This window comes from Sebastes umbrosus, chromosome 23 (genome assembly GCF_015220745.1).
Source record: "Sebastes umbrosus isolate fSebUmb1 chromosome 23, fSebUmb1.pri, whole genome shotgun sequence".
NCBI classification, from domain to species: Eukaryota; Metazoa; Chordata; class Actinopteri; order Perciformes; family Sebastidae; genus Sebastes; species Sebastes umbrosus.
Genome location: NC_051291.1, coordinates 21,994,420 through 22,021,037, shown reverse-complemented (window position 1 = coordinate 22,021,037; position 26,618 = coordinate 21,994,420). Strand labels below are relative to the sequence as shown.

Below are 26,618 nucleotides of genomic sequence, written 5' to 3'. Positions count from 1 at the left end.
GTACAGCTGAGGCTGATGGAAAGGTCATTAGTTTTTAGTCATAAACCAAAACACAAATGACACAAATTTTGAGCTGATGATGGTGCTAGATCAGGGGTTCTCAAAGTCTGAGACTGTGGGCCTCCCAGTGGGCAACTCCGGGGTCTGAGAAGTGAAGCCAATACTGAAGTGCCTTAAACGTGCATTCTCTCCAACAGCCAGCAGGGGGCGACTCCTCTGGTTGCTAAAAGAAGTCTGATTGTATAGAAGTCTATGAGAAAATGAGCCTACTCCTCACTTGATTTATTACCTCAGTAATTATTGTAAACATGAGTTTATGGTCTCAACGACGGGGCCTCCCGTCAGACAAAGCCCCCCCCCCTAGCTTACTTGCTTAGTTTCACTTCATGGGGTCATGATTATGTTATTTTAGTCAATAGACACTCAACAATTGAGCCCAGATAGCCTAATATTACTATTTGACATAACTTCAGACTACCCCAAATACATTAATAGGTCTGTTATGAGGCTTTTATTAATTTATGACTCTGAGAAAGTTGTAAAAACGTATAATTCCCCAAAACTACTGTAGCTCTGAAATATCTCTTTAACCAAATCACACACATTTAGGCTATTCTATGTGATCTTTTGTTAACTAACGTAACATTTTTTGCACTTCCATTCACTGAACCTGCCCTGAAACAGTTTGAAAACCTCTGCAATAGATGAAAAGTTAAGGGGTCACCAAAGTTACTACAATCCTTCCTGAGGGGGAGATGAATGTGTGTAAAACATTCCATGGCAACCCATCTAATAACTATTGAGATATTTCAGCCTGGACCAAAGTGGTGGATCGACCGGCTGAGCAACTGACACTGCCATCCCTCGACCCGGGCCGCTCGCATGGCTAAACATTTGAATTAGTAAACTTCACTCAGAGCACTTGACACTAAGGCCTGACATTATTGAGTCCAGCATCCTCTGAACGGAGTATTCCCTTGATTCTGTTTGGAGGACAGTTTTTATGTTGCAGTATAAAACTTTGATTAGCCTCTTACTGAGAAATGTTCATGACCTAAGCTAGGCTTTAATTTCAGCAGCAGTGAGGTGACACAATGCGACTAGCAGTGATTAGAAGCTGCACAGTGACTGCTGTGCACAGCAGCTTTCCATGTTACAAACTGACCAGTTAGCTAGTTACCAAAGTTAAGTTGAAGGTTAAGAGAGTTGATATTTTGGGCGCCTGGGTTAGCTCAGTTGGTAGAGCGGGCGTCCATGTATTAAGGCTTGGTCCTGACCACGGCGGCCCGGGTTCGAATCCAGCCTGTGGCCCTTTCCGCATCCACTCTCTCTCTCTCCCCTTTCAAGACTCTATCCACTGTCCTCTCAATAAAATGGAAAATGCCCCCAAAAAAATAACTTTAAAAAAAAAAAAAAAAAGAGAGTTGATATTTTTCCATCTACAATTCTTATCTGTATTAAATAGGGCTATAAAAGTTAATGTGATAACGCAAATTCATTTTAACGCCACTAATTTCTTTAACGGATAAACGCAACTTGTCATTTTTTTGGTTGTAGCGGGCCCAGTTTTAAAGCTCGGGTGAAGATCCTGGCATCATATGAAACTAGAAAAACCTAAAGAATCCATTGGTACTAACCATGTTATACTAGCTTGTCGGGAAGGAGGCTAAAGAACGCTCCAAACTTATGCTAAATATTGGCGAGAAAAAACTGGCATGTCCATTTTCAAAGGGGTCCCTTGACCTCTGACCTCCAGATCAGTGAATGTAAATGGGTTCTATGGGTACCCACGAGTCTCCCCTTTACAGATATGCCCACTTTATGATAATCACAAGCAGTTTGGGGCAAGTCATAGTCAAGTCAGCACACTGACACACTGACAGCTGTTGTTGCCTGTTGGGCTGCAGTTTGCCATGTTATGATTGGAGCATATTGTTTTATGCTAAATGCAGTACCTGTGAGGGTTTCTGGACAATATCTGTCATTGTTTCGTGTTGTTCATTGATTTACTATAATAAATATATATATACATTTGCATAAAGCAGCAGATTTGTCCACTCCCATGTTGATAAGAGTATTAAATACTTGACAAATCTCCCTCTAAGGTACATTTTGAACAGATAAAAAATGTGCGATTCATTTATGATTAATCGTGATTAACTATGGACAATCATGCGATTAAAAATCCTAATCGATTGACAGCCCTAATATTAAACAAAGTACTCAAGAGCAGGAATGTGGCAAAGAGCATGAATGACATCATGCCACAGTAACGTAAATGTGGAAACAAGTGTCACTACTGTCCTTTAGTATTTCGATATCCTACCCAGGTGGTGATGAATGCAGTTACTGTTAGTGCCTTGCTTTGCAAAGAGCCTCCAGGACGGCAGCAGTTGTGGTTGCTGCAAAATCTCTTATTCAACTGTGAAGCCTTTATAACGGGTAGACAAACACATTAACTCAGTCTGCTGAGTGCCACATGTTCCCCCCAGATGTGCTAAAATAAGAGACGCAGAACGAAACAGTGGCACCACACAGACAAGTTATGAACAAGCCGGTGAGGTCGAGACTTCACTGCGGAGAGCGGTGCTCCGTCTGTCACACTAGACAGTGAGCAAAAGTTCATGAAGATCCCTGTGAACGCCGCTGCCAACGTTTCTCAGCGCTAGAGCAAAATCACGACACATCTACCGCGCGTCGCGTCGCACAAACACTCCATAGCAATTAAGAAAACTGGAATGCTGCCGATTTTAATAGCCTTTTCTGTTCTTTACAAGAGCAAATAAAAAGCTACAAATCTGTTCTCAGCTGCTTTATTTGCACTTACAAAAATTAAAAAAGATTATCAAAGTTTCTTTGTAGTGGAATCTTTTGTGTGATTTTAACAATAAGCCCTTTTTATAGTCCATTTAATAACTTTTAAAGGGCTATAAACGACAAAGCCAAGATAGAGGAAGTCAGTAATGTTCACTCATCAGTCACAGTATACTGCATCAATTATGACAAGGAAGGAAGGATAAATACCTACATGAAAGTACACAAACAGAGTACTTCCCCAGAGGCTTCAGAGAGCCCAACTGTGTGTCCCTCGTTCTCTAAGCTGCAGGGCACTGGGATGGTCAGTGCCAAGAAGGAGTACATAATGTAGAAGTATATGGAGAGAGTCACTAATGAAAGCTATGCTGTGTGCCATTATCTGATTAGAATGGGGCAAGTGTGTTCATGCTAGTCCTTGCTGACATCTTGCACACACTTAGGAGAAGAAAAGAGAAAAAAACAAATGAGAGGAAGGAAAAATGAGAAACCAGCAGTCAGCCTTACTGTAACTATGCTTGTCAAGCTGTTTACCCACCTGCCAAGAACATTGAGTGTGCACGTATTAAGGTTTATATATAAGCTTCAGTGTTCTGCAACATGCTCATGGAGGTGCAAAAGGTGTCGTCTCACATATCTGTGAATCCATACGTGATGTGGCAGCGCATGCAAGCCTGGCTGTGCATAGTCTTCTCTGAGGAGATAAGAGGAATTGCCTGAAGGCAACGGGCTTCTTATGTGATCTGTATCTAAACACAGCAACAGACAGGACGGCAGACACCCGGGCAGACAGGCAGATGATGACCCGCCAGACAGACGTTCACCACATACAGCGTCTGCTGCTAGTGCTGCTGATGTTATAATCTATAAAGCAAAAGTAGAACCATTTCTCCACAGCTGTCCTCTTCTATGTTTACAAGGACGAGGATAAAACTGTTTCACACAAGGATTGGGTGTTGCTGTACAGTGCTGCTGTGCCCCGTTTTGAGTTAAACACTGAAGTGACATTTGGAAGAGGTCTTAAACAGTGACACGGGGCCAATAGGAGCCATGACACAGAACAGTTTCTGTGTGCTACAGGCTTAAGACAAGGTGCTCAAGGAAAACAGAGACAAACTGAAAAGGAGGAGTTGGAGGAAAGGTGTCTCTTTCTTTTCTTTCTTTCTCTTGACTTTTGCCTTTCATGGACAGAGATAGTGATATTTCTTTCTACTGTCACCTGATGTTTAAATATAAGAATAAAAGAAGGTAAGAAAGGAAGGGCAGAAACAGAAAAATTGCTCCTTACTACAGCATAGGGGTGGGGGGAAAATTTATATAGCACAGTATCGCAATATTCTGCGTGGCAATATTATAATAATAACATAGTATCAATACACGGACGTCAAATATCAATCATTTATTATATAAACTATTTCCCTCTTAACAATCCTGGCCGCTATTCTGTCTTTCGGAGGTTGTAGCAGGCTCAGTCTTAACGCTAGAGTGAAGCTGCTGGTATCATGTGAAACTAGAAAATCATAAGGAATCCATTGGTACCAACCATGTCATGTTAGCTTGTAGAGAAAAATGCTAAATAACGTTCCGAATTTTCCGCAAAATTTTGGCGAGGCAAAACTGGCATGGCTATTTTCAAAGGGGTCTCTTGACCTCTGACCTCACGATATGTGAATGAAACTCTGAGGTGAACAGAGTGAAAACTGTATCTTATTAGATAAAACAGATGTTCACAAACTTCAAAAATAGCAACATGATCATATTGTGACTGAAGTATTGTGATTTTATCGTATCATGGGGCCTCTGAGGTGTTGCAATATATATTGATGATAACCGCAATATTTAAAAATGAAAAATGAAATATTGACAGCATGTTAATAATAGATATATGATAATATTGTGGAAATAATCCAGCGCCTCTTAAATCATTGTATATATACAGTTATGGTTACAGACTCTCTCCACCTCCCTACACTCATATTTTGAGTGTAATTCATTTGCCAAATAAGAGACAAAACGCACAATGAACAAAGCTAAAGATGAATATGACTGATAGCCTTTTTTTCATAGATATTATCGGTACGGTGAATTCTTTGGGCATGATAATCGTGTAGGGAAAATCTGATATTGTGACAGCCCTGCTACAGCGTGTTCCCTCTCTTGCTTTGTTTTTATTTTGCTTATGAGAGAAGATAACAGGGTATTCTGACAAAAAAACCCAACATTCATGAATAACAATCACTTGCAACACTTAATACTACCTATTAACAAAAATCTGAATGTTATTGTTATGAAGGCTTCCATATTTGCATAATCTAAGACTGTGTCAATGCTGCACGCTCTGTGTGTAAACTGCACACAAGTCCAATCAAAGCACAGCATTGGCAGTCTATCATTAACACTGACTGCTCTACAGACCGATAACATCTGCCAAATATTTTCTCCTCATTTCTAAGCTGTTTGGATGCTGGATGGCTTTGTTGAAACTTTGATACTATTTGAATGTGGTGACACAAAGCAGCTGTGAGACCGCAGTAAATAATCATATTTACAGCATAGCATTAAAAGTTGATATGGTGACATTTTACTCTGTTATTTCCCCCACATTTAACTCTTATTTATGCAGGACACATTGGCTGAACAACCTGTTTATAGTTACACTAAAATAAATTATTGAACCATAAGAGCATACACACATACGAGAATAATATCAAAGCTGTCTATCAAAACTGAGAACTTTTCCAGTTATAGAGGGTTTTTTCCAAATATCCCTTGACACTGGTGCATTAGAAGTAAAAGCAGTCAAGCTTTTAGTATGCAGGTGACATGAGCCAGAAAACTTTTTGGACACTGAGCAATGGTGCTCACTAACCTTTAGGTGACCCAATTGGAGCTTCGCTTTGGGACTTTACAAGACGGCCATCAGTGTAAGGGCTGCTCTGGGAGGCAAACGAGACCTCTGGGCTGGTCACGTCTCCTTCCCTCACCAGGTCCTCCTCATCGTCTTCGTCCTCCTCCTCGTCCTCTGCCGCCTCCTCCTGTGTGTCCTCTTCTCTCTGTTCAAGCTCTGATGTGTCATCCTGCCTCTGTCGCTCCTGTTGCTTGCTGTGATTCTCGATGACCTGTTCGGTTGACAGAAAAAACAAGGTGTGTCACTGGTGAGCCTTAGGTTTTGCTGATGAAATCTGTGCAAATCTCTGTAATCTGTAAACTAAGTTTGCAACTTTAAATTCTGTGTATCTAATAATTCTTTAAAAAGGTGCCGTGTGTAGGATCTGGCACCGTCTAGCAGTGAGGTTGCAGATTGCAACCAACTGAAACTTCTCCCGTGTGCCAAGCATGTAGGAGAACTCCGGTGGCTGACGTGAAAATGCGAATGGCGCTCTCTAGAGCCAATGTTTGATTTGTCCGTTCTGGGCTACTGTAGAAACATGGCGGCCGGCTCAGTGAAGAGGACCCACTCCCTATGTAGATATAAACGTCTCATTCTAAGGTAACGAAAACACAACAATTCTTATTTTCAGGTGATTATACACTAAAGAAAATATACTTATTAATATAATATTCCATTTCTGCCAATAGATCCCTCTAAATGCTACAAACTGTTCCTTAAAGATTAACACAAACTGCAAGACTTTGTAAACAATGTGCAATTTTCCCTGAGCTTCAACATTTATGCAGAAAGTACATGAGTAACTATACCAAACATCCTTTGGTATACAGACACTAGGGCTAGGCCATATGGAGAAAATCAAATATCATGATATTTTTTACAAAATACCTTGATATCGATATTGCGACGATAGTGTATGGTTGACCACAAAAATATTTACACAATGTCATTTTTGATAAATAATAATCAGTAATGTGGATATAATGACTAAGTGGATAAAGGCAAATAACAGAACAGCTAGAACAGTCTGGAAAGTTCCAAAAATGACGTAACTTTACTGTAATCCAGCCTAAAAAAAATAAAATAATCAAAATCTAAGATAAAAACTAGTCTCATATCCCAATATCAATATAACATTGACATATTGTCCAGCCCTAACAGACACCAATCTTAAAGTGAGCACAAAAATTAACGTCTATTAATGTCATTTCGATCCTTAAAAAAAAATCAACTGTTGATTATACTGTCAGGAAAACCAAGGAAAACATTTTGAAGCATGTTTTCCTGACAGAATAATCATAAACAGTTGCTTAACATTTTTTTTAAATGTATGGAAAAAGTAAAATGTTAAATACATTTTATGTAAAAATGTGAGCAGGAAGCAGCTGTTTGAAAGGTGCATTCATGAAAATGCTTTCTAATGGACTGCCAAGACAAGATGAACTACAGGTATGCTGTTATAGTGGGTAGGGCATCTGTACTTTGTCCAAGGAACTGTGGCAGAAAAATATGTGTCATCGGTCAGTCTGACTGAAGGGTTTTATAGCAAACCACTGCATCTGGTTGTTCACCTTATTGGCTGTCTCCATGACAACCTCGATATTAAGGTTCTGTGCGGCCATGGCCAGCAACTCGTCGTCATCGTCCCCAACATCCCAGGCGTCGCTTGTGATGCTCTCAAACTCCTGGAAGGTGGTGGCCTTCTTGGGCTTGCCCGGCGTGGCCGGAGGAGGCCTGTTGCCTGCTTTAATCAGGCTGGGGGACGGAGACAGTGCCGTGAAAAGAGAGGAGATAAGGGGAAGAGGATGAGATTAAAGAAATTGAGAGGAAAGGGTGAGGGGGAGTGGAGAGTCGGGGTGTAGGAAAGGGAACAGAAGTGGCAGTAAAGGAGAGAAGAGGAGAGGGAGATAAAGTAAATAACCACAGTGAGGATAAGGGAGGAAAAAAGAGAGACGAGAAGTGAATTATTTTGAAACTGACAGGCTGGGCAAAGTAATAAAAGAACACTAGCCCTTTAAAAAAAAGAAAGGAGCTTAACAATTAATAAATTAATCAACATTTGGCCTGAACAAAGTCTGCAAAATGTCACCGTTTTACGCACTGACATTGGCTTTTGAAAGAATTAGCTTACCAGTAACAACACAGAAGACTCACAATGAAGTGAGTCACCACCTCTCACACTTAATCTTAAGCACTACAATCAGAAGCAGGTCTCTCAGCACCTAACAAGACTGAATCTGGTCGTGTTCAAGAGACACCGAGTTGCTGTCTTTGTGCTGCAAGGACACCGTTTCATTCAGCCAGAACAAGAAATGCTACAAAAAAAAGAGAATTCAATTAAACTCAACCTTTCCTTATCATGCGATGCGGAAAAAGGAAGGTAGGAGGAGGAGGAGGGGGGGGTGCTCTGATTTCTTACAAAGACAAGGATTACCATAATAAAGAGAGAGACTTGTCCATATTAGCTTATTTCCATCATAACTTAGAAGAAAAGAGAGAGTCTGAACATATACCCTGACAAAAAAAACAAGCAAATTGAATTCAACCCTCTGTGGAAATCTACATGATTAAACATCAGTCAGGAGAAATAAAAGGACTTTCACAGAATAATAGGCTGTTTTTCTATCAGTGTGTGTGTGTACGTGTGAGATAGGTACAGCTCAAAAAGTGAAAAGTATTTCCTACACAGAAGTAAATGATGTTGGTTAATTAAAAAAAAGTTTTCTACACGCTTTAAATTTCAAGATTTTACAGTTTTATTAGTTGTATATAAAATATTTAGGGCTTCAAAGCTTCGGTGAGACATATTCGAAGGTATTCAAAGCCTCGGGACAGTGCCGCTCCCGCACTACTGTACACACATGCACCTCTACACACAACAAACAGCGATATCTATCTGAGAAAAACTAATAATAATTAATGTTGAATATGAATAATGAATAATGTTGTGGGATTATTCCTTATTTCATGGGCTATTTTGGGATTTATAAATATTTATCCATACTTAAATATATTAAAAAAACAAAAAACAAAGCATTCAAATACTGATTTGGAGGTTGATTACTATGGCAACAGTAGAAGCCTCAAAGCATTTGGGTCACCCCTAAAAATATTTGTAAAGTCCCGTCTTTTTCTTATTAATTAATGAATTCAATCAAACATTAATTCATGCCCATATTTTCACACACCCCAGACCTGTGTAGGTACCCTGTAGTCCTGAATTACTGATACTTTGAACTTCTATTTGAATTCTTAGAGCTTCAAATCACGTAACATAATCCGTTTGTATTGGACATGAATACAAGCTTTTCAAACAAGTCAAAATAAAACTAACTGAAAGCATGTCTTGTGTCCTTTAAGCTGTCAACACAGCCATCTAACTACTAGATTGTCAGGTAGATGCATTTCCACGGACACTGCAGAACAGCACAGGCCATACAATGCAAACAAAAGGTTATCAGAATTATACTGGAAACCCGATTTATGGCATTTCACACATTTAAGCATGTTGCAATTAGGGACGTGGCAATAATTGCCTGGTCCAGTACACTGGTGTCTTTAGCAGCTGTCAAATGGCAAAACAAACACTCCCAACATTACTGACTGGGATGTCCCTATAGCATAAGGCCTACAAGTATGACATGTTTTACAGTATAAATCCATACCACAGCAGTTTTCAGTCTGTCTTCTGCGAGTGGCTCGGTAGCTACCCTTCAAAATTTCTGTGCTGTTTTGTTGTTTAAATGTCTTCTGCCAAATACTCAGGCTTCGTCCGAAATCACATACTATGTGCTACATACCCAATATGTGTACTATCGTGCAACATACTTTTGTGTGGATAAACAGTAGTATGTATATTTTCGGACGCACCGAGCAGTAATTTACGTCGTCACTTCCCGAGAGCCTCCTTGCCGTTTGGAGACATGTAGCCATGGTAACTCGTGCCAACCTAATGTGACCAAAACGACGGTTTGTGAGAATCAAAGTCTGAATTAATTTAAAATATATTTTACGCCTCACAAAGGGAAATCTTATACTTACACTTAAATTGAAGCGTTATTGATGTTAAAGAGCTAGTCGTCAACATTTGTTATGAATGTTGTCATTACTACTGCATTGCATTTTGGGATATACTGTATATGCCGCCATAGTGTCCAGCTTTGCATACAGTAATATTCCACCAGAAATAGTAAGCAATTTGCGTCACGTTTGATTCATATTAAGGTTTCAGACATACTAAAATATCTTACATACTGTTTTAGCATACTAAATTGCATGTTAGTATGGAATTTCAGACGCAACCTCACTCAACTGGCAGGGGTGAATTGAAATGGAAGAAAACTAAGAACTCAAACCAGTGAATTAAGTCCTGGCTTATGCTTATGTATTCAGATTTCTACCAAGGGACTAACGGTTCAATAAAGGTCTTGTGTAATCATCTATAAGGTCATCGAGGGAATATTAAACTTGCTCATAACAAATCATTCACCTCCCATTCAAAGATGAAGAGAAAGAGAACCCTTTAACGTAATACATACCAGATAAACCTGTTTGTTAGTCCAAACATCATGTGATCAGTGAAACCTGATCTGCCATGATAAGGGATGAGATTTTCATCCAATGTTCCATGCAGAAGAAATGTGTCATGTCAGCTTTTAAAAGACATTTGGGAGCAAACGTAGAGGAGAGACAAGGAGGTCAACTTGAGCTGGGGCAGCATGTAGTTTACCAACTGAGGCAAATGGTTAGCATTAGCACAGAAGTCCAAACTAACACAAACAGCTGTCTAAACTACTCAGATGACATTTAGCGACAATAAGGAAGTGCATTGAACTTACTTAGCGTGGAGGAGCGGGTCGAAAGGCGGATGTTGAGCTCCGTACACATGCTGGATGCTGAGGAAGTGAAGAAGAGAGAATGATGGAAAAGATTCATCATTGATAATATTGACCCTGGTTTTATTCTATGTCTAGAGAATGTGTTGTTTGGTTTCCATAAAGGTAACAGTAAAATCAAAGAACATTATATTATTCATCTGATTATTCTCTTAGCTAAATTTCAGATACATAAATCCAAATTTAGTCAACATTATTTTTTTGTATTTGAACATGAAACCAAACAATACATTGAATATATTCTCTCCTCTATTAAGACGGTAACTTTATGCACCTCCTTTAATATCTTTATCGAAATATTGATTTCCCCTGGCTTTGTACTGGTAAGCTGTTTATCCCCTGACATCTGTTATTTTGTCTTGTGTTCCTTTTACAGTTTTGCACATGTCTTTGTAATTGAACCTGTATGACCAGTTTGTGAAATAAAGCCAATAAAAAAGAAGAGAGAATGTGAATGAATGAGCTAACTCACAACTGGCTGTCCAGCTAGCCATGTTAGCTTGTTATTAGCCAGAACAAGGCCAGTTAATATACTAGAACACTGGGACTAAGTGTGAGGAGGAGAACTGTAATGTGCTGTAAGAGCAGGACTACTCTGTAATATAACATGATTATAGTATCACTAGTTTAAACTCTGTGGCTCCACTGCTCCACTGTTAGCCGCTGTTAGCATCGTAGCTCTGAGCCAGCTAACAGCAGAGAGGAGTAAACTGGGTTTAAGAGACTCGTTGAACGCAGACACACTGGCACCTTACAAGTAGTGAAACTCGCAAACTGTGTGCAACAGCGCAGGGCCGTCAGTGGAAGAGAAAGTTGCTTTTGAAGCTCAACAGAGCAGCGTCAGTAGAGGAAGGCTAGCTATGCTAAGCTAGGCTAAAGCTAAGCTAACCAACACGTCACTCACCTGCCAGGAACCTTCGCTGCGTTTCTTTTCCAGAACTGCTTTTTATTCCCGTCAGTCGACATGTTCCCTGTGTGGTCCCACCAGTGTTAGACAGGAGCACCTGGTCGCTGTGGTTGTGGTTGTGTGTAAAAGGTGTAAAAGGTGAGATGTGTGTTTATTTACACCAGGTTCCTCCTCCTAAACTCAGAGAGCCGCCATGTTTGATACTGCCTCATCGGCAAGCAAACGCTGCTGTGATTGGCTGGAGCGACGCTTTCTCGCTGTGAGCCAATCACAAGTGAGATCCACTGCTAGGTGGCATGGGAAGTTGACTACGTCACCGTTCACTGTCTGTGCTTTGTTGACAGAAACTCCAAACTGTCTGTCAATCAAACCAGAGGCCATCAGCATCAGGACCACAAGCTGGGAGATCAAAATGCTTACCATTTAACATTACTATTCCCATAGCAGTTTATAGTATAGGTCAGGGGTCAGCAACCTTTACTATCAAAAGAGACATTTTAGACAACAAAAAAAGAAAAATGTGTCTGGAGCCGCAAAACATTTGATCATTGTGATGAAGGTAACACAGTTTATAGTCTAAGTATATAGTATATAAGTCTAATGCAGTGAGGGCCAAAGAGACAATGTACTACGGAGTATTAGAGACACATTGAGGGAAAAAACATCTGAGATTTACAGAATAAAGTCATAATATTACGTGAAAAAAGTTGTAACATTACGAGAAAAAAAGTTGTAATATTAAGAGAATGAAGTCATAACTTTACGAGAAAAAAAGTCGTAATATTACGAGAATAAAGCCCTAACTTTACGAGAAAAAAAGTCGTAGTATTACGAGAATAAAGTCAACTTCACAAGAAAAAAAGTCGTAATATTACGGGATTTAAGTCATGACTTTATGAGAAAAAAATAAAAACAGGTAAAATTACTACTTTATAATATTATAACTTTATTCTCATAATACTACAACTTTTTTTCTCATAAACCTATGACTTTATTCACGTAATCTCAGATTTATTTTTTTTCCCTCAATGTGGCCCTAATACTCCGTCGTACCGTCGTACCATAGACCTACAACAATGATAAATAAAAATGAAAAATGTAAACAAAAAAACGGTTATTCAGTTCCATTTTTAAAAATCCACAGGGAGCCACTGGAGAGGGGCTAAAGAGCCGCAGGTTGCTGACCCCTGGTATAAGCGGATGTATTTATAGTTTAGTTAAGTTTACTATTGTTTTTAATTGTTTATATATGCCCACTGTAGTATTCATACATTGTTACTCAGACAAAGATGAGGTCTTTATAGATGTTCTTTTCTGGGAATATATTGTTTGTATTGATGGATGCAATAGTTATTACAGATGTTCATTGCTATGTCACTAACCCAAAAAACATCAGAAAGCCAATTCATCAATTTACACTCCGTGGGGTATGATGGGTCATGAACTAGATCATCATATAAATATGAATATGTAAAATTATAGCATAATGGACTTTACAAAGTATTGGTAAAGTACTACATCTTAGTTTTAAGACTTTCACCCAAAATTACAAGTATTACAGTATATGTGTCTTGACACAATACAGCAGGGGTCAGCAAATTAGCTTCAACATGGGAAAGTGTTTTTCAGCATTGCTCACTGGGGGGTCAATGTTTTTACTGGCATGATGGAAACACATTCCTGTATAAATGCAGATGTCATAATTCCTTTTAGTAAATGAGGACTAACAGCTTTAAAGCTGTTTATGTTAATCCTCATTTGGCAAAAAAAAAAAAAGTAGTGTGGCACTGAGAGAATAGAGATGTACTATATAACTCCACATAGATATGCACAAATAGTAGCCTGCTTTATTTATGGTTGAATAAAAGTACTTTTTTTAATCTGTTCTGGGCAGATAAACCATATTATTAAGTTTATTAAACTTCATTTCAGCACCATGCGCTGTTCAAATGACGGCTTCTCATCATGTTGGGACAGTATTAGATGTTTCAAGGTCATATTTATTGGGATTTACATAAGCCTTGTATTTATATCTACAGGAGATTGAGAAAAAAATCCTGTAAAAGTTTTAACGTACACTAATACTTCAGCTTTCATTAGGGGGCTAAGTGCATTTGCCTCAGGGCCAGATTTGGCCTAAACATGAAAACACACTATTAATTCAATATTAGAAGCAAAAGATGTACTTGGACAATGCCTCCTGGAATTCCCTTCTCTCACTCTGTCAAACACACAGTCACACAGAAAAACAACAACAAAGACAAACACTGTAGGTGGAGAGAGACAGGACAAACCACCTGTATTGTGACATTATTTGCATCATCTTGAAATCAGCCCAGCTTCCACTCAGCTAAAAGCAGAGGTAATAAGGATGTTGTGGAGGGCAAAACCCACATAAACACCGTTTAGTCATCATTAATGCTGGTGTTTGCTTCATTGCTGTCTGAGGGAAGGTTATGAGAGGTTGAGGTAATTATTCAACTTTTCAGTCTGGAACAGTGTGGAAGCACCTCACTGCCCTGAGTCATGATTCAGAGAGCTCATGTGTGTTTACGCAACGTGCTGATTCAGTGTTAGTTCCACAGGGTTGAAGCAGAGAGGATGAAAGGCGAGAGCTCTCACTCTTTCACTATTTCGCGGTACCGCAAAAGTCATGTATGCTGCTACGGTATTGGTGGTAGTGGAAAAGCAGTACAAGTTGTATTATTTCTGCAGAAATGTTCTGTAAAAACATTTAAGATTTAGTTATTTTCTTTTATTTATTTATTTTAAAAATAAAATTACACATAATCCCAAAATTAAAAATATTACTCTTTTTACAATTAGTTTTTAGTTATAAAACAGAATAAAGGCCATATGAAGTCACATTTGAAAGAAAGAAATTAAGTAGCATTAGTCACTGCTAAACAAGGAATACACAATGAAACAGTATAATTAAACATCTGTGAATTATGTTTAATGAGAAGTATTAAAAAATACTTGAAAATGGCATTATTGCTTGAATTATACATTTAATAGTTCAGCACACCGTTTAGACACAACTTACATTTGGAGATTAAGATTTTGATATACTAATATAACAATGTTTCTTTGGTATGAACTGTCAAAAACAAACACATTTTTATTTTCAGGCCAACATAAGTTGCATAATATAGGCCTGTTCTGCTCCATAAATGCAGGCAATGTCATTTAAAGCGAGCCTTTTATTTCCATTGTATGTCTATTTCAGGACAGCACAGCATGAGAAGTAGACCAGTTAAGTTTTCACTATGAAGTGAATCATCTTTCTAATAGACGATCTTTGTTGAGTCCCCTCTTCCCCTGAGAGCACCGGCCGACCGACCCGTACACACTGACTCCACGCACTTCAGACGCCGAGCAGCGTTTTGTTCCAGCGTTTTGTGACAAAGTTGAGATGACAACCATCGGGCGACTGCGTAACTAATGACACGTCTGAGCGACACTATGGAGGAACCAGCCATGTTACTTTGTTCGAAGCTCTTCCTCCAGCACAGACACAGACAGGTAGAAGTGTCTCTGACCAGCTGCGTTCTGGTCTGGAAGGAAGTTGAGAGGAGCAGAAAACGAAGCTCTGGCATCGGCAACAGTGCTGCAACAGGTGAGTCTAACATGGAGAAGTGAATGAGTTTAATAGCTTTGTCATAATTCCACAAAACAGACTTTGGTTCATGCCTTAAAACTAATGAAATATAGGCCAAACAGCCTAACTAATCCTGTTAAAATGTGGATTAATAAATATTTAAAGGGGAACACCACTTAAATATAGAATTCAGACATGTTATTTCCATGGCCAAGGAAAGTTCAATCAATATTTGTGAACATGTGCTACTCTCTCTCAAAAGCAGAAACCAGAGAAAGAAGTCTCAAACTTGTGATGTCATCAGGTATAAAGTCTGGAGCTGCTCCCGTTCAGGACGATGAATGGGAGACTGATTTTTGTGGACCCACAGTTGTTTGTTTCTTGTAGTGTTGTCAGTTGTGAAACAGAAAAATGTACCCATATACTCCGAAAATTCCCCTGGGTGCTCTCAGAGTCATCTTTCCCAATTCATTGTCTATGGAGCAGTTCCACACTTTATACTCATAGATTGTAAGAAGTGGACGTAGTCACCGTGACGTCACCCACTGGTTTGTGGACTGCCGTTTTGAAGACTAGAGTTCGGCATTTTGGCTGTCGCCATCTTGGTATTTGGCTGTGGCCATCTTGTTTTTTTGCAACCAGAGGTGACAAGAGAGGGTGGAGCTAAATACAACCGAATGTTTAATAGGACATTTTCAGGAGACCAAAAAGGTTATAATTAACTTTGATGAACTGAAAACGCACTGTGAAAGGGTTAAAGTTGTAAGACAAAAACACTGACAACTCCCAGACCGGACAACGCCGTAGTAGCGACCCGTCAACCACCAGGTAGCCCCGCCCTAAAGCATCCCCTGCTTTATGGTCTATCTGACTCTAAATGGGACCATCATTTACTAAATGAACATCATGCTGTATTGAAGAAGACTTGAAACTAGTGATTGAGACCATAAACTCATGTTTACAATGTTTACTGAGGTAATAAATCAAGAGAGAAGTAGGCTCATTTTCTAATAGACTTCTATACAATCAGACTTCTTTTAGCAACCAGAGGAGTCGCCCCCTGCTGGCTGTTAGAAAGAATGCAAGTTTAAGGCATTTCAGCATTGGCTTCACTTCTCGGACCCTGAGGTAGCTCATTGTTTGATTAATTTGAGTTTTAGCACTTCAGTTTTTGGTTTTGGGAGAGAGGTGTTCATGTTTACTAATATTTTTTGACCATAGGAATAACATGTATGAATTTTGAAAATGGCTGTAGTTCCCCTTTAAACAAATATGTAAATGAACTAAACACCAAAAGTAAAACCATCAAATTAAAATATGTTTTAGAAAGTAACCAATGTTGTTCAGTTGTATTTAAGTCTATATTTCCCTCCAGTAAATCATTTGCCTTCAGTAACCACGTCACCCATGCAAAAAAGTGTGGAGCAGCTGTCTTCCCAGTCTGCACTCCTTATCAGGATCACGCACATGTTGAGGGAGCAACAGTCGGGTCGTGTAGCGACTGTAACTGGGGTCTGTACCCTGACAAGAGCAGGTCACACAAGTGGGTTTTCAGTCTGAGATAATTAGGAGGCTCTTGTTTCTTACACGTAAACACTAGAAGGGGTTGACTGTTATCTAATATGTCCCCCAGGAAGGAGTTCATTTATTCTTTCTCATTCATGAAAGGGGCCTTTCTGCCTCAGTGAGCTTTGGGAAAATCTACAGGATGTCAGCTTTTTAGGGCCTACAGCCAAGAGGATCTTGTTTTGAGCTTTTTCACTGAACATGTTGAGGCAAAAAGTGGCAGAATTATCTCCAAACATACAGTACAGGGTATGACCTTCACTCAGATTAAAACGGCAGAGGATTCCTGCACTACATCCGTTCATCCACACACTGGGTACTCCAAATCAGGAGTTGGTTGCACTAACTCTTCATGAGTTCCAACTTAGCCTAGTTAGTGTTTACTAAGTAGAGATTTACGCATCTCTAATATAAAATTTTTGCACCACACAAAGTAGTTCTTATGTAGACTCGAAATTAGTTGTTACTTAAAGCTTGGGTAGGTAACATTGGGGAAACCAGCAAGACACTAGATTTTAAAAGTGATCCAACTGAAAAACCCAGCTCTGTGTTGCCATCTCTTTTCCAATGAAAGTAGCTGGCAGCACTAGCTGTGAAAGTGGCTAAATCTAGCGAGAAAGTCACCAAGTAAGCATCACTGACAGTCCGTCCCTTTAAATGGAAATTCCCAAATTATCATTATGAATGTAAATATATAATAATTGGTAACCAATGAATGAAGGTAAACCCCAAGTTGCGAATACGTGTAAAAGCTCTCGCAGGACTTGCTGGCCGACGACCTATCCTAACCAACCATTCAAGGTCAATACCTAACCCTAACCATCTTGCGAGAGTTTCGCAACTTGGGAGTTACATTCTAGACATGACCATTATAATGAACATAAACAACAAACATGGCTATTTTTAGTACTAAAGTAGCTAGCAGCACTAGCTCCAAAAGTCCCTAAATCTAACGAGAAAGTCGCCAAGCCGACATCACTGACAGTCCGTCCCTTCAGACCTCCCTCCAAAGCCACTCACCTAAATCATCATAATGTACGTAAACAACCAACATGGCTATTATTAGCACTCATAGCTGTCAAGCTAGCAGCTTGTGGAAGACTCCGGTGACTTGCAGTGAGTGCGTTTTCTTTTCAGAGCATTTGATTTATTGATTGCTGTCAGGATGTAAAGAGAATTTCAACAAATATAACAAAAAAAAATTCTAAAATACATTACCCACCCTAGCTTTAATGTTTACACCCACTAACTGCCAGGTGTAACTGTTGCCTAGCTAACTGACAACATTTTTAAAGGGGTTAAAGGGCAACTACGCCTATTTTCAAAATGCACACGTTATTCCAACCTGATCTCATGTGAAGGCATATAAATAGCACGGCATTACAAGGACTGTATCATGTGTCATTTGAGTACCATGCAGCAAAGCTACGGTAACGGCCGCAGTTAGGTTTAGGCAACAAAACCACTCACTTAGGTTTAGGAAAAACATCATGGTTGGGCTTAAAATAAGTACGTAAACAAAGTAAAATACGTACGGAAACAACATAACAGAAGTACGAAAAACATGTCACTAAAACACACGTCTCAAACATCACTAACATAACTTCAATATAAGTCAAAAACACTTTGGGACATGAACACTGGTCTCCTGGATGATAGTCCTGTGTTTGTTGGACCCATCCAACCCACCATAAGCGGTCTTTCTCACTTTATTTTACGTCACCAGCTCTCAGCGTAGCATATTCATGTGGGTCTGTTTATATTGCAGTCAGTACAGACTATATGCCATACAAATGACACACCAAAAGCAAGAATGGCGTTCTTATTGCACGCGAAATGACTTGCGAATTACCGTGTCATTCAAACGCCATTTAGTGCGACCGGGTTACCAAAAAACTAGAGTGCTAAAACTCAAATTTGTGATGTCTGGAACTGTTCCATAGACGACGAATGGGGAGAGATGTTATAGATGACTTTCCATCTTTTGCATCAGACAACTTTCACTTAATCCAGACGTCCTTATAACCTCCCGAGGCTAATGTTTGTTCATCTAGATGGGTTCCCCGGTCTGCAATTACTGTACCATATCGAGTGGAGTTATTACAGCTGGCACTGCACACTTCAGTTTAAACCTGGCCATTGACCTTCCTCAAAGTGGTATCAAGCGCCCTATAATAACCTGCCATAAAGACTTCCATTTATTGAGTCAATGTTCAACACGGCTCCACCAAAATCTCCCCCAGCGAGCGCTGTGACAAGAGCGGCTCTGTTTACCCTGGAGTTAGGAATCAAACAAGGAGACTTTGCCAGTAATAAATATCCAGTAAGTCCAACAGCAAACATCACGTTCTTTATGAGAAAATCAAGTGACTGAAGTGCTTAAGCAAGCTAAAGTGAAGTATTCTATTTATCTTTTTATACTTTGAGTGGAGTGTGGTTATCATTGGTAGTCAATACAGTCTAGTTAATCAGTGACTGGTAGAGACGTCGGTGGTGTTTTTTCCCAAACAAAGAAATGCTGTATTTCTGCACTCCACGTTTTTTACAGTTATTGACTTCCATCACGGGCTGCACAAACATTCCACACTTCCCTTGCCGCACTGGGCAGTTCTTTCTCCGTGTTTAACCTACATTTAGAGCTGCAAAAGTGTGCAGCTGTCTATAAGACTAATTACCTCCACCAAGGCCGAAGGCCTAGGAAGGAGGTTATGTTTTCACCGGCGTTGGTTTGTTTGTCTGTTAGCAGGATTACTCCAAAAGTCCACAGTGGATTTGATTGAAATTTTTTAGAGGGGTGGGGTGTGGCACACTGAACAATCCATTCGATTTTGGTGGCAATCCGAATCATGATCCGGATTCAGGAATATGTTTAAGAATTCCAATCAGCCTGAGCATTAAGACCACAGGGTATAACACATGCACATTTTGTGCTCTCCGAGTGCCATTCTAGTTAGTGACAGTGTCTTTGAAATATTTGTCCAAGAGTTTGCAGGGTTGTTGTTCAAGAAGCCAGCCCCTTACCTGCACGGTCACAGGTTCAGTGTCCATGCCAGCAGAAATAATGCAAACAGATAAGTAAATCAAGAGTAAAATGGATAATTTTTTACAGCATAATTTTCCAATATTGAAAATGAAAAAATCTGACAAAACAAGCAGGGATATTAAGATAGAAGGGGACATGTTAGTTGGTACAAATTTAACATTTCCCATCAAATAACATTTAGAAGTCGAGAAAAAATCGGTGAATCATCCGCAGCACTGAGAGAAGACAGAGAAAGTTAATCCCAGCTGATAGCAGAAAATCATGCAGCGGGACTCAAATTTGACAGGTCTTCTTCAGCTCCTATTTTCCATTTTTCTGCCCAAAATTTCTATTTTCCCCCGCTAACATCAAACTGACTCACTTGTGCCATGAATGCCAAGAGGAATTGATATGAGTGGTAAACACCACTTTGGTCTTGATGTTTTGGTTTAGGCGACATTAGTGGATATTACCTTTGACATTTAAGTAGATTTGGTCGAATCAGAGCGTCCGTCAGTCTGAGGTGCTGAGTAAAGAACAAGACAGGGTGTCTTAGCCAGGCATGTGTTGTTTACACACAGATTCACTTTCTCAAACACACAAGCAAAATTCAATCACTGAGATGGCCTCTGGGCTTAGAGTAAACCCTATGTTCACATAATGCCAGAGTCACTCCTCTTATACAATGCATGCTCCCATCTTGGAGGAAAATCTCGACTAAATCATGGCATATGCTTTAGAAAGCATCTCCCCTTTTCCTCCAAATCACTATGCTTAGCGAGTAGTACTTCCTCAGGCCCTCTAAGCCTGGATATCTCTCATGGCCAGGGGGGTTTTAGATATTTGCTTTCCCATATGGCAGAGCTGGATACAGATCCAACAGTTTACAGTCAGGGATTCACTTATAGCAATACAGGGAGTATTGGAAATCAGGCTGGAATAAGGTATCAGCATCACTGAATTTTCCCCTGTAATAAAATCCCTCTGCAAAATCTTCATATAACAAGTAAAGAAGCAAAACAAAGCTACATGATTCTGTGCATCAGTCACTTGTAGAACTACAGTAAGTCTCAAAAGTTTTGGAAGAAAAAAAACTTGCTATTTTGAGTGCATAAGTGTGTTCATATTACGGATGCATTTTGAAAAATGTTCTTAACCGATAACCGACACTCGTGAACCGATTATTAACCGTTAACCGACAAGATTTGTGCCTCTCATGCAGCGGTGTACCAGCTGCAGGAGCACAACAGATATTGGTTGACGGGAGTCTCCAGTTCACCGTCCGGGAGCGTTAACTTAGCAGCTACGATGCTGCGTGTAGTGTCGCGGACATGCAGCCACTTTCCCAGTAAAAGTCTCCACCGCACATTTAGTTTAGTTCAGCAGGTTGTCAGCTGTGTGTCTACCCGGCGTAACTTTAGCGAGTGGTCAACAGTGTGTGTATTTGTGCTACGTTAGCAGCTCTAGCATTGCCGGAGGCTTCGTGCTCGCCGCCGCACACGTAGTCTGAGTAACTTTAGAGAGTTTCCAACAGACCGTGTGTGTGTGTTGGCGGTGAGTGTGAGGTTGTTGGTGGCGTTCTAGCTGTGATCGTAGGTGTAGCAGTGTGTCTACAGTTTATTTGTCGGTGAATAAATGCTATGAAACTACAACTCCTCCACTCTCCATAAGCAACCTGGAGAGACCGGAGCCGACTTCATGTATCCTGCAACTCCGGCTCCGCCTTTTAAGGTGGGCTGTTAAGGTGGACCAGCTTTTCTCCTTAAAGAGACGAGCCGCTCCTCTGAGCCGCTCAGCTTTTGAGTTCATTATTAACATTTATTTTAACCGTTTTAACCGATAGCGTTAATCGGTTAAAATGCTTAATGTCGGTTAACGGTTAAACGGTTAATTATGAACATCCCTAACTCATAGTGGTCAACAAGTTGAGTGGAACGCTGGACAATTCTCCTCCTCAACAGCCACCATCTTGGCTCTATAACGGCGGGGGAGGTTCCAGCAGCAGTTGTGGTTGCTCTGGTTAACACTGCACTATACAAATGTAAATTAAGAAAGTTAAGAAAAGAAATCCCACCATACTGTTGTCAGATAGAAGCCGTCAGTATTGTTTATTGGGTTAATTTCACAGTCTGTAATGATTTGGTACCGTAAACCATGATGCTAGCTAGTGTAGTATCTTGCCTGCGACAGTGCTGTTGAAGTGATGAGAAAGGATGCTCCGCGGACACTGTTCTGGCTGGTATAATAGAGTTTATTACAAACAAGCAACAAATGTCATAACGAACGTCTAGAGCGTCCGGAGGTCTCGAGTCAAATCTGAAAGTCCTGCACTTCGGGGCTCTTACACCCCCTTATATCGGGTTCATTTCAGGCAACATCTGAGCTGAGCGTATGACTAGGTATGTGACCTTGGTCCTACATGTTTATCTTTCAGCCCCTGGACATATCGTATGACCCTATGACTCCACGTCTGCTTCTTACACATATGTTTACAATTAGGGGCCTCGCTATCTTATGTTTACAATGAGGGGCCTCGCTGTCTTGTGCAAGACTTGAAAATATACCACACTAGCTAGCTAGCTAGCTAACAGTGGCAATCATCATTTCCGGTGAGTGCACAACAGCCGTGTTCGATTTGAGAAAACACTGCCCTGTTGAAATCCTTGCTCTACGCGAGTAAGTACATGGTGTACACAGGGTACTGCATGGAATAGTTGTTGGAAGCATCACACAGCATTAGACTTTGAGCTAAATGCTAACATGAGAAATGCTCACAATGACAATGCCAACATGCTGATGTTTAGCTGTTATCAAAGAGTACAGAAGCAAAGAGATGAAACTATGATGCTTTTATTGACCACTAAATGGTGCTGTGGTAGCACTGGATATTGTAGACTGGAAATAATTATTTAATAAATAAATATGTAACGTTAAGTAAGTAAATAGTTATAATAGTATGCATATTATGGCATATTTCATGGCAACCCAGCCAACAGCTCCTCAGACATTTGACAAAAAAACAGAAACGCCAACCTCACGGTGGCACCGGAGGAAAAGTCAGGGCATCACCAAAGTCATTAGGCTTTATCCTCTGGGGAACATGAATGTCTGTACAAAACTGTATGGAAAATGTATTGAATATTTGCTGAGATATTTCAGTCTGAACCAAAGTGGTGACGTTGCCATCCGTAGAGCCGTGTTGCTGGTGTAAATAGGGATCCAGAGTATTAGACTTGTATTGACTGATACACTCGGCACATGTAGCGATATAGAACTACCGCTGCAGCCCTAGTGACTGTTCTCCTGTTATACCTTCCACCTTTGCTGTCCTTTTCGCCTCCATCTGTTTGCCTAAACCTTGGCTTAACAAACCCATTGTGCCTGGGAGGAATCCACATGTCTTGTTTGACAGCTCACTGCCATGTGTACCCAGGCAGATCTGTGCTTTGTAATCTAAAGCGGGCGCTCAATGCACAGGCCTGTCTGTACACTGAGAGACGGCTGCAGAGGGATGGAGAGAGATACAGAGAAATAAACACTGCTAGAAAACAACAGCTGGAGAACGGGTAGACTGTGGTTTCTACTGCATTACTGGCAGCAATACAGGCCCCTTTCATTACATTGATTGTATTTATTTACTTGCAGCTTGGGTCAATAGGAGTAAAGAGTAGGACTTCCAAAGCTAATTACACAATGAATCATTGACACATATGTTGGTGTGGTTGACTGACGATGGCAGGACATCCACCTTTTTTGATAATGACTCATATTTTTGGATATATTGCAGTACACCTGCGTACACAGACACATCTGGGGCCAAAAATGCTTAAATATTGGGTTGCATCACCCAACAACAAAACAGTTTTATCAGTTTCACACCCACAGTTAAATCTTGTCCTTCTCTTGCACCCGTGTTGCATGCCACTTGGAATGAACGAGCAAAACAGGAATGACATAAAAACTACATAAATAGTGCGGGGACACCTATGAACGCAAGCATTTCCTTAAGCTCGTGCTGGCACATTGTCAGTGCCAAAACCTCAGTAACAATAAAGGGATTACATCCTGATCCAGTGTGTAAAGGGAGGGGTGCAGAGAACAACAGCAGAATATGAATATGATGACAGCTTGTTGTTGTCAGAGGACTAAAAGAAGGTGAGTCCAGGCTCTGTGCTGTCACCGATATCATATACACAAGCAGACACAAAGTCTCTTGTGCACACATACATGAATGCATATAGGATATACTGAGTTAAGATCAGATCCTGTAAGATCATCCCCCAATATATCAGACACTTCCTCATTTTGGACCGATGAGAGAATGTCTGGGGACACATCAACACCCATTTCATTGGAATCCTGTCAGATGGGATGCTTCACGGTTTTAGGGAAGCGGGATGATGAATCCAGTCAAAATATTTTTCAAAGATGTACCAGGCACAGGTACTTGTTGATTCACCATAAAGGTACAAAGTAGTCTCTTATGTTTTAGTCTGAACTTAAAGGGGACATGTCAAGCTCATTTCCAGATTCATACTTGTAACTAGAACATGTTTTCATGCTTTAAAGGTCCCATATTTTAAAAAGTGAGATTTTCATGTCTTTCATATTATAAAGCAGGTTTAAGTGCTATATAAATACTGTTAAACTATCAAAACGCTCAATATATGGAGAAATACACACAGCCCGTATTCAGAAATTGTGCGTTTGAAACAAGCCTTCAGGATTTCTGTCCATTTGTGATGTCACAAATATACAATATTTAGACCATTACACAGTTTTAAACGTAAACATTCTAAATGTGTCCCAGTTTATTTCCTGTTGCAGTGTATGTAAATAACATCAGCTGACAGGAAGTAAACATGTACCCAACGCAATTCCGTTGCAATTCCGTTGAAATGCGCTAAAACGGAGCGTTTCAGACAGAGGGTGAATACAGGTATATTCAGGCAGACAGTATGAAGAAAATAAAGTTGTTTTTTAACATTAAAGCATGTAAAAATGTTCAAGTAGAAACACAAAATACAAGTATGAACCTGAAAATGAGCACGATATGGGACCTTTAAGGTAGTTCTGCTAAAGTAAAGGTCACTCTTTAATTTGTCATAGGGGAAAGATACTAACCCACCACCACAGAGACTGAGGTTCAACACCCCAGCAGCGGTGCTTCCGGCTTGAACCCATAAAGGCCTGGTCGCACCAGCATTTAAAAGGGCAAAAGTTATTTCAGTGGAATTGCTGCAATCAAAGAGCTGCATTTAGCCGACCTCTTAAGCTCCATTAACTGAAAGATCCTCTTAGTTCCATCGTTATAGGACACAATTATTGCCGAGACCAGTGGCACTCAAACCTCGTCAAGTAGTGCTAAATTTCTAGCCCTCTAGATAAAGGGCCACTTCACTGATTTTCAACTATATGCTTAGGTTATTCTCTTAATATGGCGTACTTAAACAAACCACTACAGTAGTCGGGGCTCTCTATCATAGGCAGGCTCTCCTAAATCACCTGGATGATACGGTCATGGGCTGAATAGACACTATAGGCTTTATCTTGTATAGAATTTAGCTGGAATGATAGAACAGAGTATTATTTCTTCTTGTGAATACAACTTTACCTATAGGCCTCTGAGAGGGAATAATAACTCCTTGGTTAAATTGGTCACAGCCTGTAGACATATGCTACCCGTGACAAGCATCATTTTAAAGAGTAACAAGCCAAAAAGGTTGCGGAGCCACTGATACATACAAATACATATTCACACAAAATCTGCAAACTGGTCCTGGTCCTGGCCCTTTAACAGATTACAACAGTGCACCGCAGGTGTTAATCCATCTCCTGTGGTTAGAATGGAAACCAGTAGCACCCTGGGCCCTGAGGACTCGGATGTTTCTGGCTCAGTAGAGAAAGGCACTAACAATGCCAGAGTCAGGGATTACACATTCACACTCTGGGCAAAGCAGCGCACCGCCATCGCCAGAATTCAAGGTCCATTCCCCGTCTTGCACATTGATAGTTGCGCATGCCAGGATTATTCTCTGTGCTGCTCCTTGTTCTCATCGGATCCCATGCGATTGTCTCTTTGAACTTGGCCTTATTTCCATGGTAGTCGACTTGAACCTCTCATGTGGGGAACCTGGAGCCTGAGCTGAAACTTCACAGGTTGTTTGAGGTTCTTGTTGTTGTTGTTGACATTTTGGGGATATATGCTTATACGCTTTTTGGAAACGGGGAAAGTGCCAGCCAGGCTCTGTCCAAAACAAAATGAGCCTACCAGCACCTCTAAAGCTCAAAAATTAACACTTCAAATCTGTGTCAAATCTGAAGTGTGGTTTTATGTGCAGGACCACTTCTTGGCCTGGTGCAGTGACTTCCTGGTAGGTGGAGGTATTTGTTGTTTTGGAAAGGGCAAGGCTAGCTGTTTCCACTCTTTATGCTAAGCTAAGCTAGCCAGCTGCTGGCTTTAGCTACATATTTACCATACGGACAATATTCAGTTGGAACTTTCAACAAGGCAAGACTAGAAGTTTCCCCTTTTTTCCAGTCTTTATGCTAAGCTAAGCTAACCAGCTACTGGCTTTAGCTACATATTCATCATAAGGACAATATTCAGTTGGAACTCTCGGCAAGAAAGCAAATAAGTGTATTTCCCAAAATGTTGAACTTTTCTTTTGAAGTGATAAACTGTATTTGCCCTATATTTTTTATCTGCATGTATCCTGCTTAATTTAATCCTCCATTTAAATTTAAGTGGATATTGATTTAATTTAAAGGGGACCTATTATGTTTTTGCACTTTTTCCCTTTCCTTTCATGTGTTATATAGTTGTTTTTGTGCATGTAAAAGGTCTGCAAAGTTACAAAGCCCAAAGTCCAAGCCAAAGGGACAAACACTGCTCCTGAACTGCCTGAAACGCCTCGTTTGAA

The 26,618-nt window shown here is 40.2% G+C and overlaps 2 protein-coding genes across 6 annotated transcripts in view; one reads left to right on the top strand and one right to left on the bottom strand.

Moving 5' to 3' along the window:
* The window catches only part of tbc1d22a (TBC1 domain family, member 22a), a 182,422-nt gene extending 170,647 nt beyond the window's left edge, over window positions 1–11,775 (bottom strand). For 3 of the 5 annotated variants that reach the window (XM_037760156.1, XM_037760158.1, XM_037760160.1), the window contains exons 1-4: window positions 11,504–11,767; window positions 10,543–10,599; window positions 7,276–7,459; window positions 5,684–5,933 (exon numbers count right to left, since the gene is read on the bottom strand). In XM_037760156.1, coding sequence (XP_037616084.1) covers window positions 5,684–5,933; window positions 7,276–7,459; window positions 10,543–10,599; window positions 11,504–11,565 — 553 coding nt within the window. In that variant the 5' untranslated portion in view covers window positions 11,566–11,767. Of the gene's footprint in view, window positions 1–5,683; window positions 5,934–7,275; window positions 7,460–10,542; window positions 10,600–11,503 lie in introns of all 5 variants that reach the window. The other 2 variants (XM_037760159.1, XM_037760157.1) reach the window with 2 other exon arrangements.
* Window positions 11,776–14,753: 2,978 nt separating this feature from the next.
* cerk (ceramide kinase) overlaps window positions 14,754–26,618 on the top strand; it is a 55,585-nt gene continuing 43,720 nt past the window's right edge. Inside the window, exon 1 of the mRNA XM_037761073.1 lies at window positions 14,754–15,125. Within this exon, the coding sequence (XP_037617001.1) occupies window positions 14,951–15,125 (175 nt within the window). The 5' untranslated portion in view covers window positions 14,754–14,950. The remainder of the gene's footprint in view (window positions 15,126–26,618) is intronic.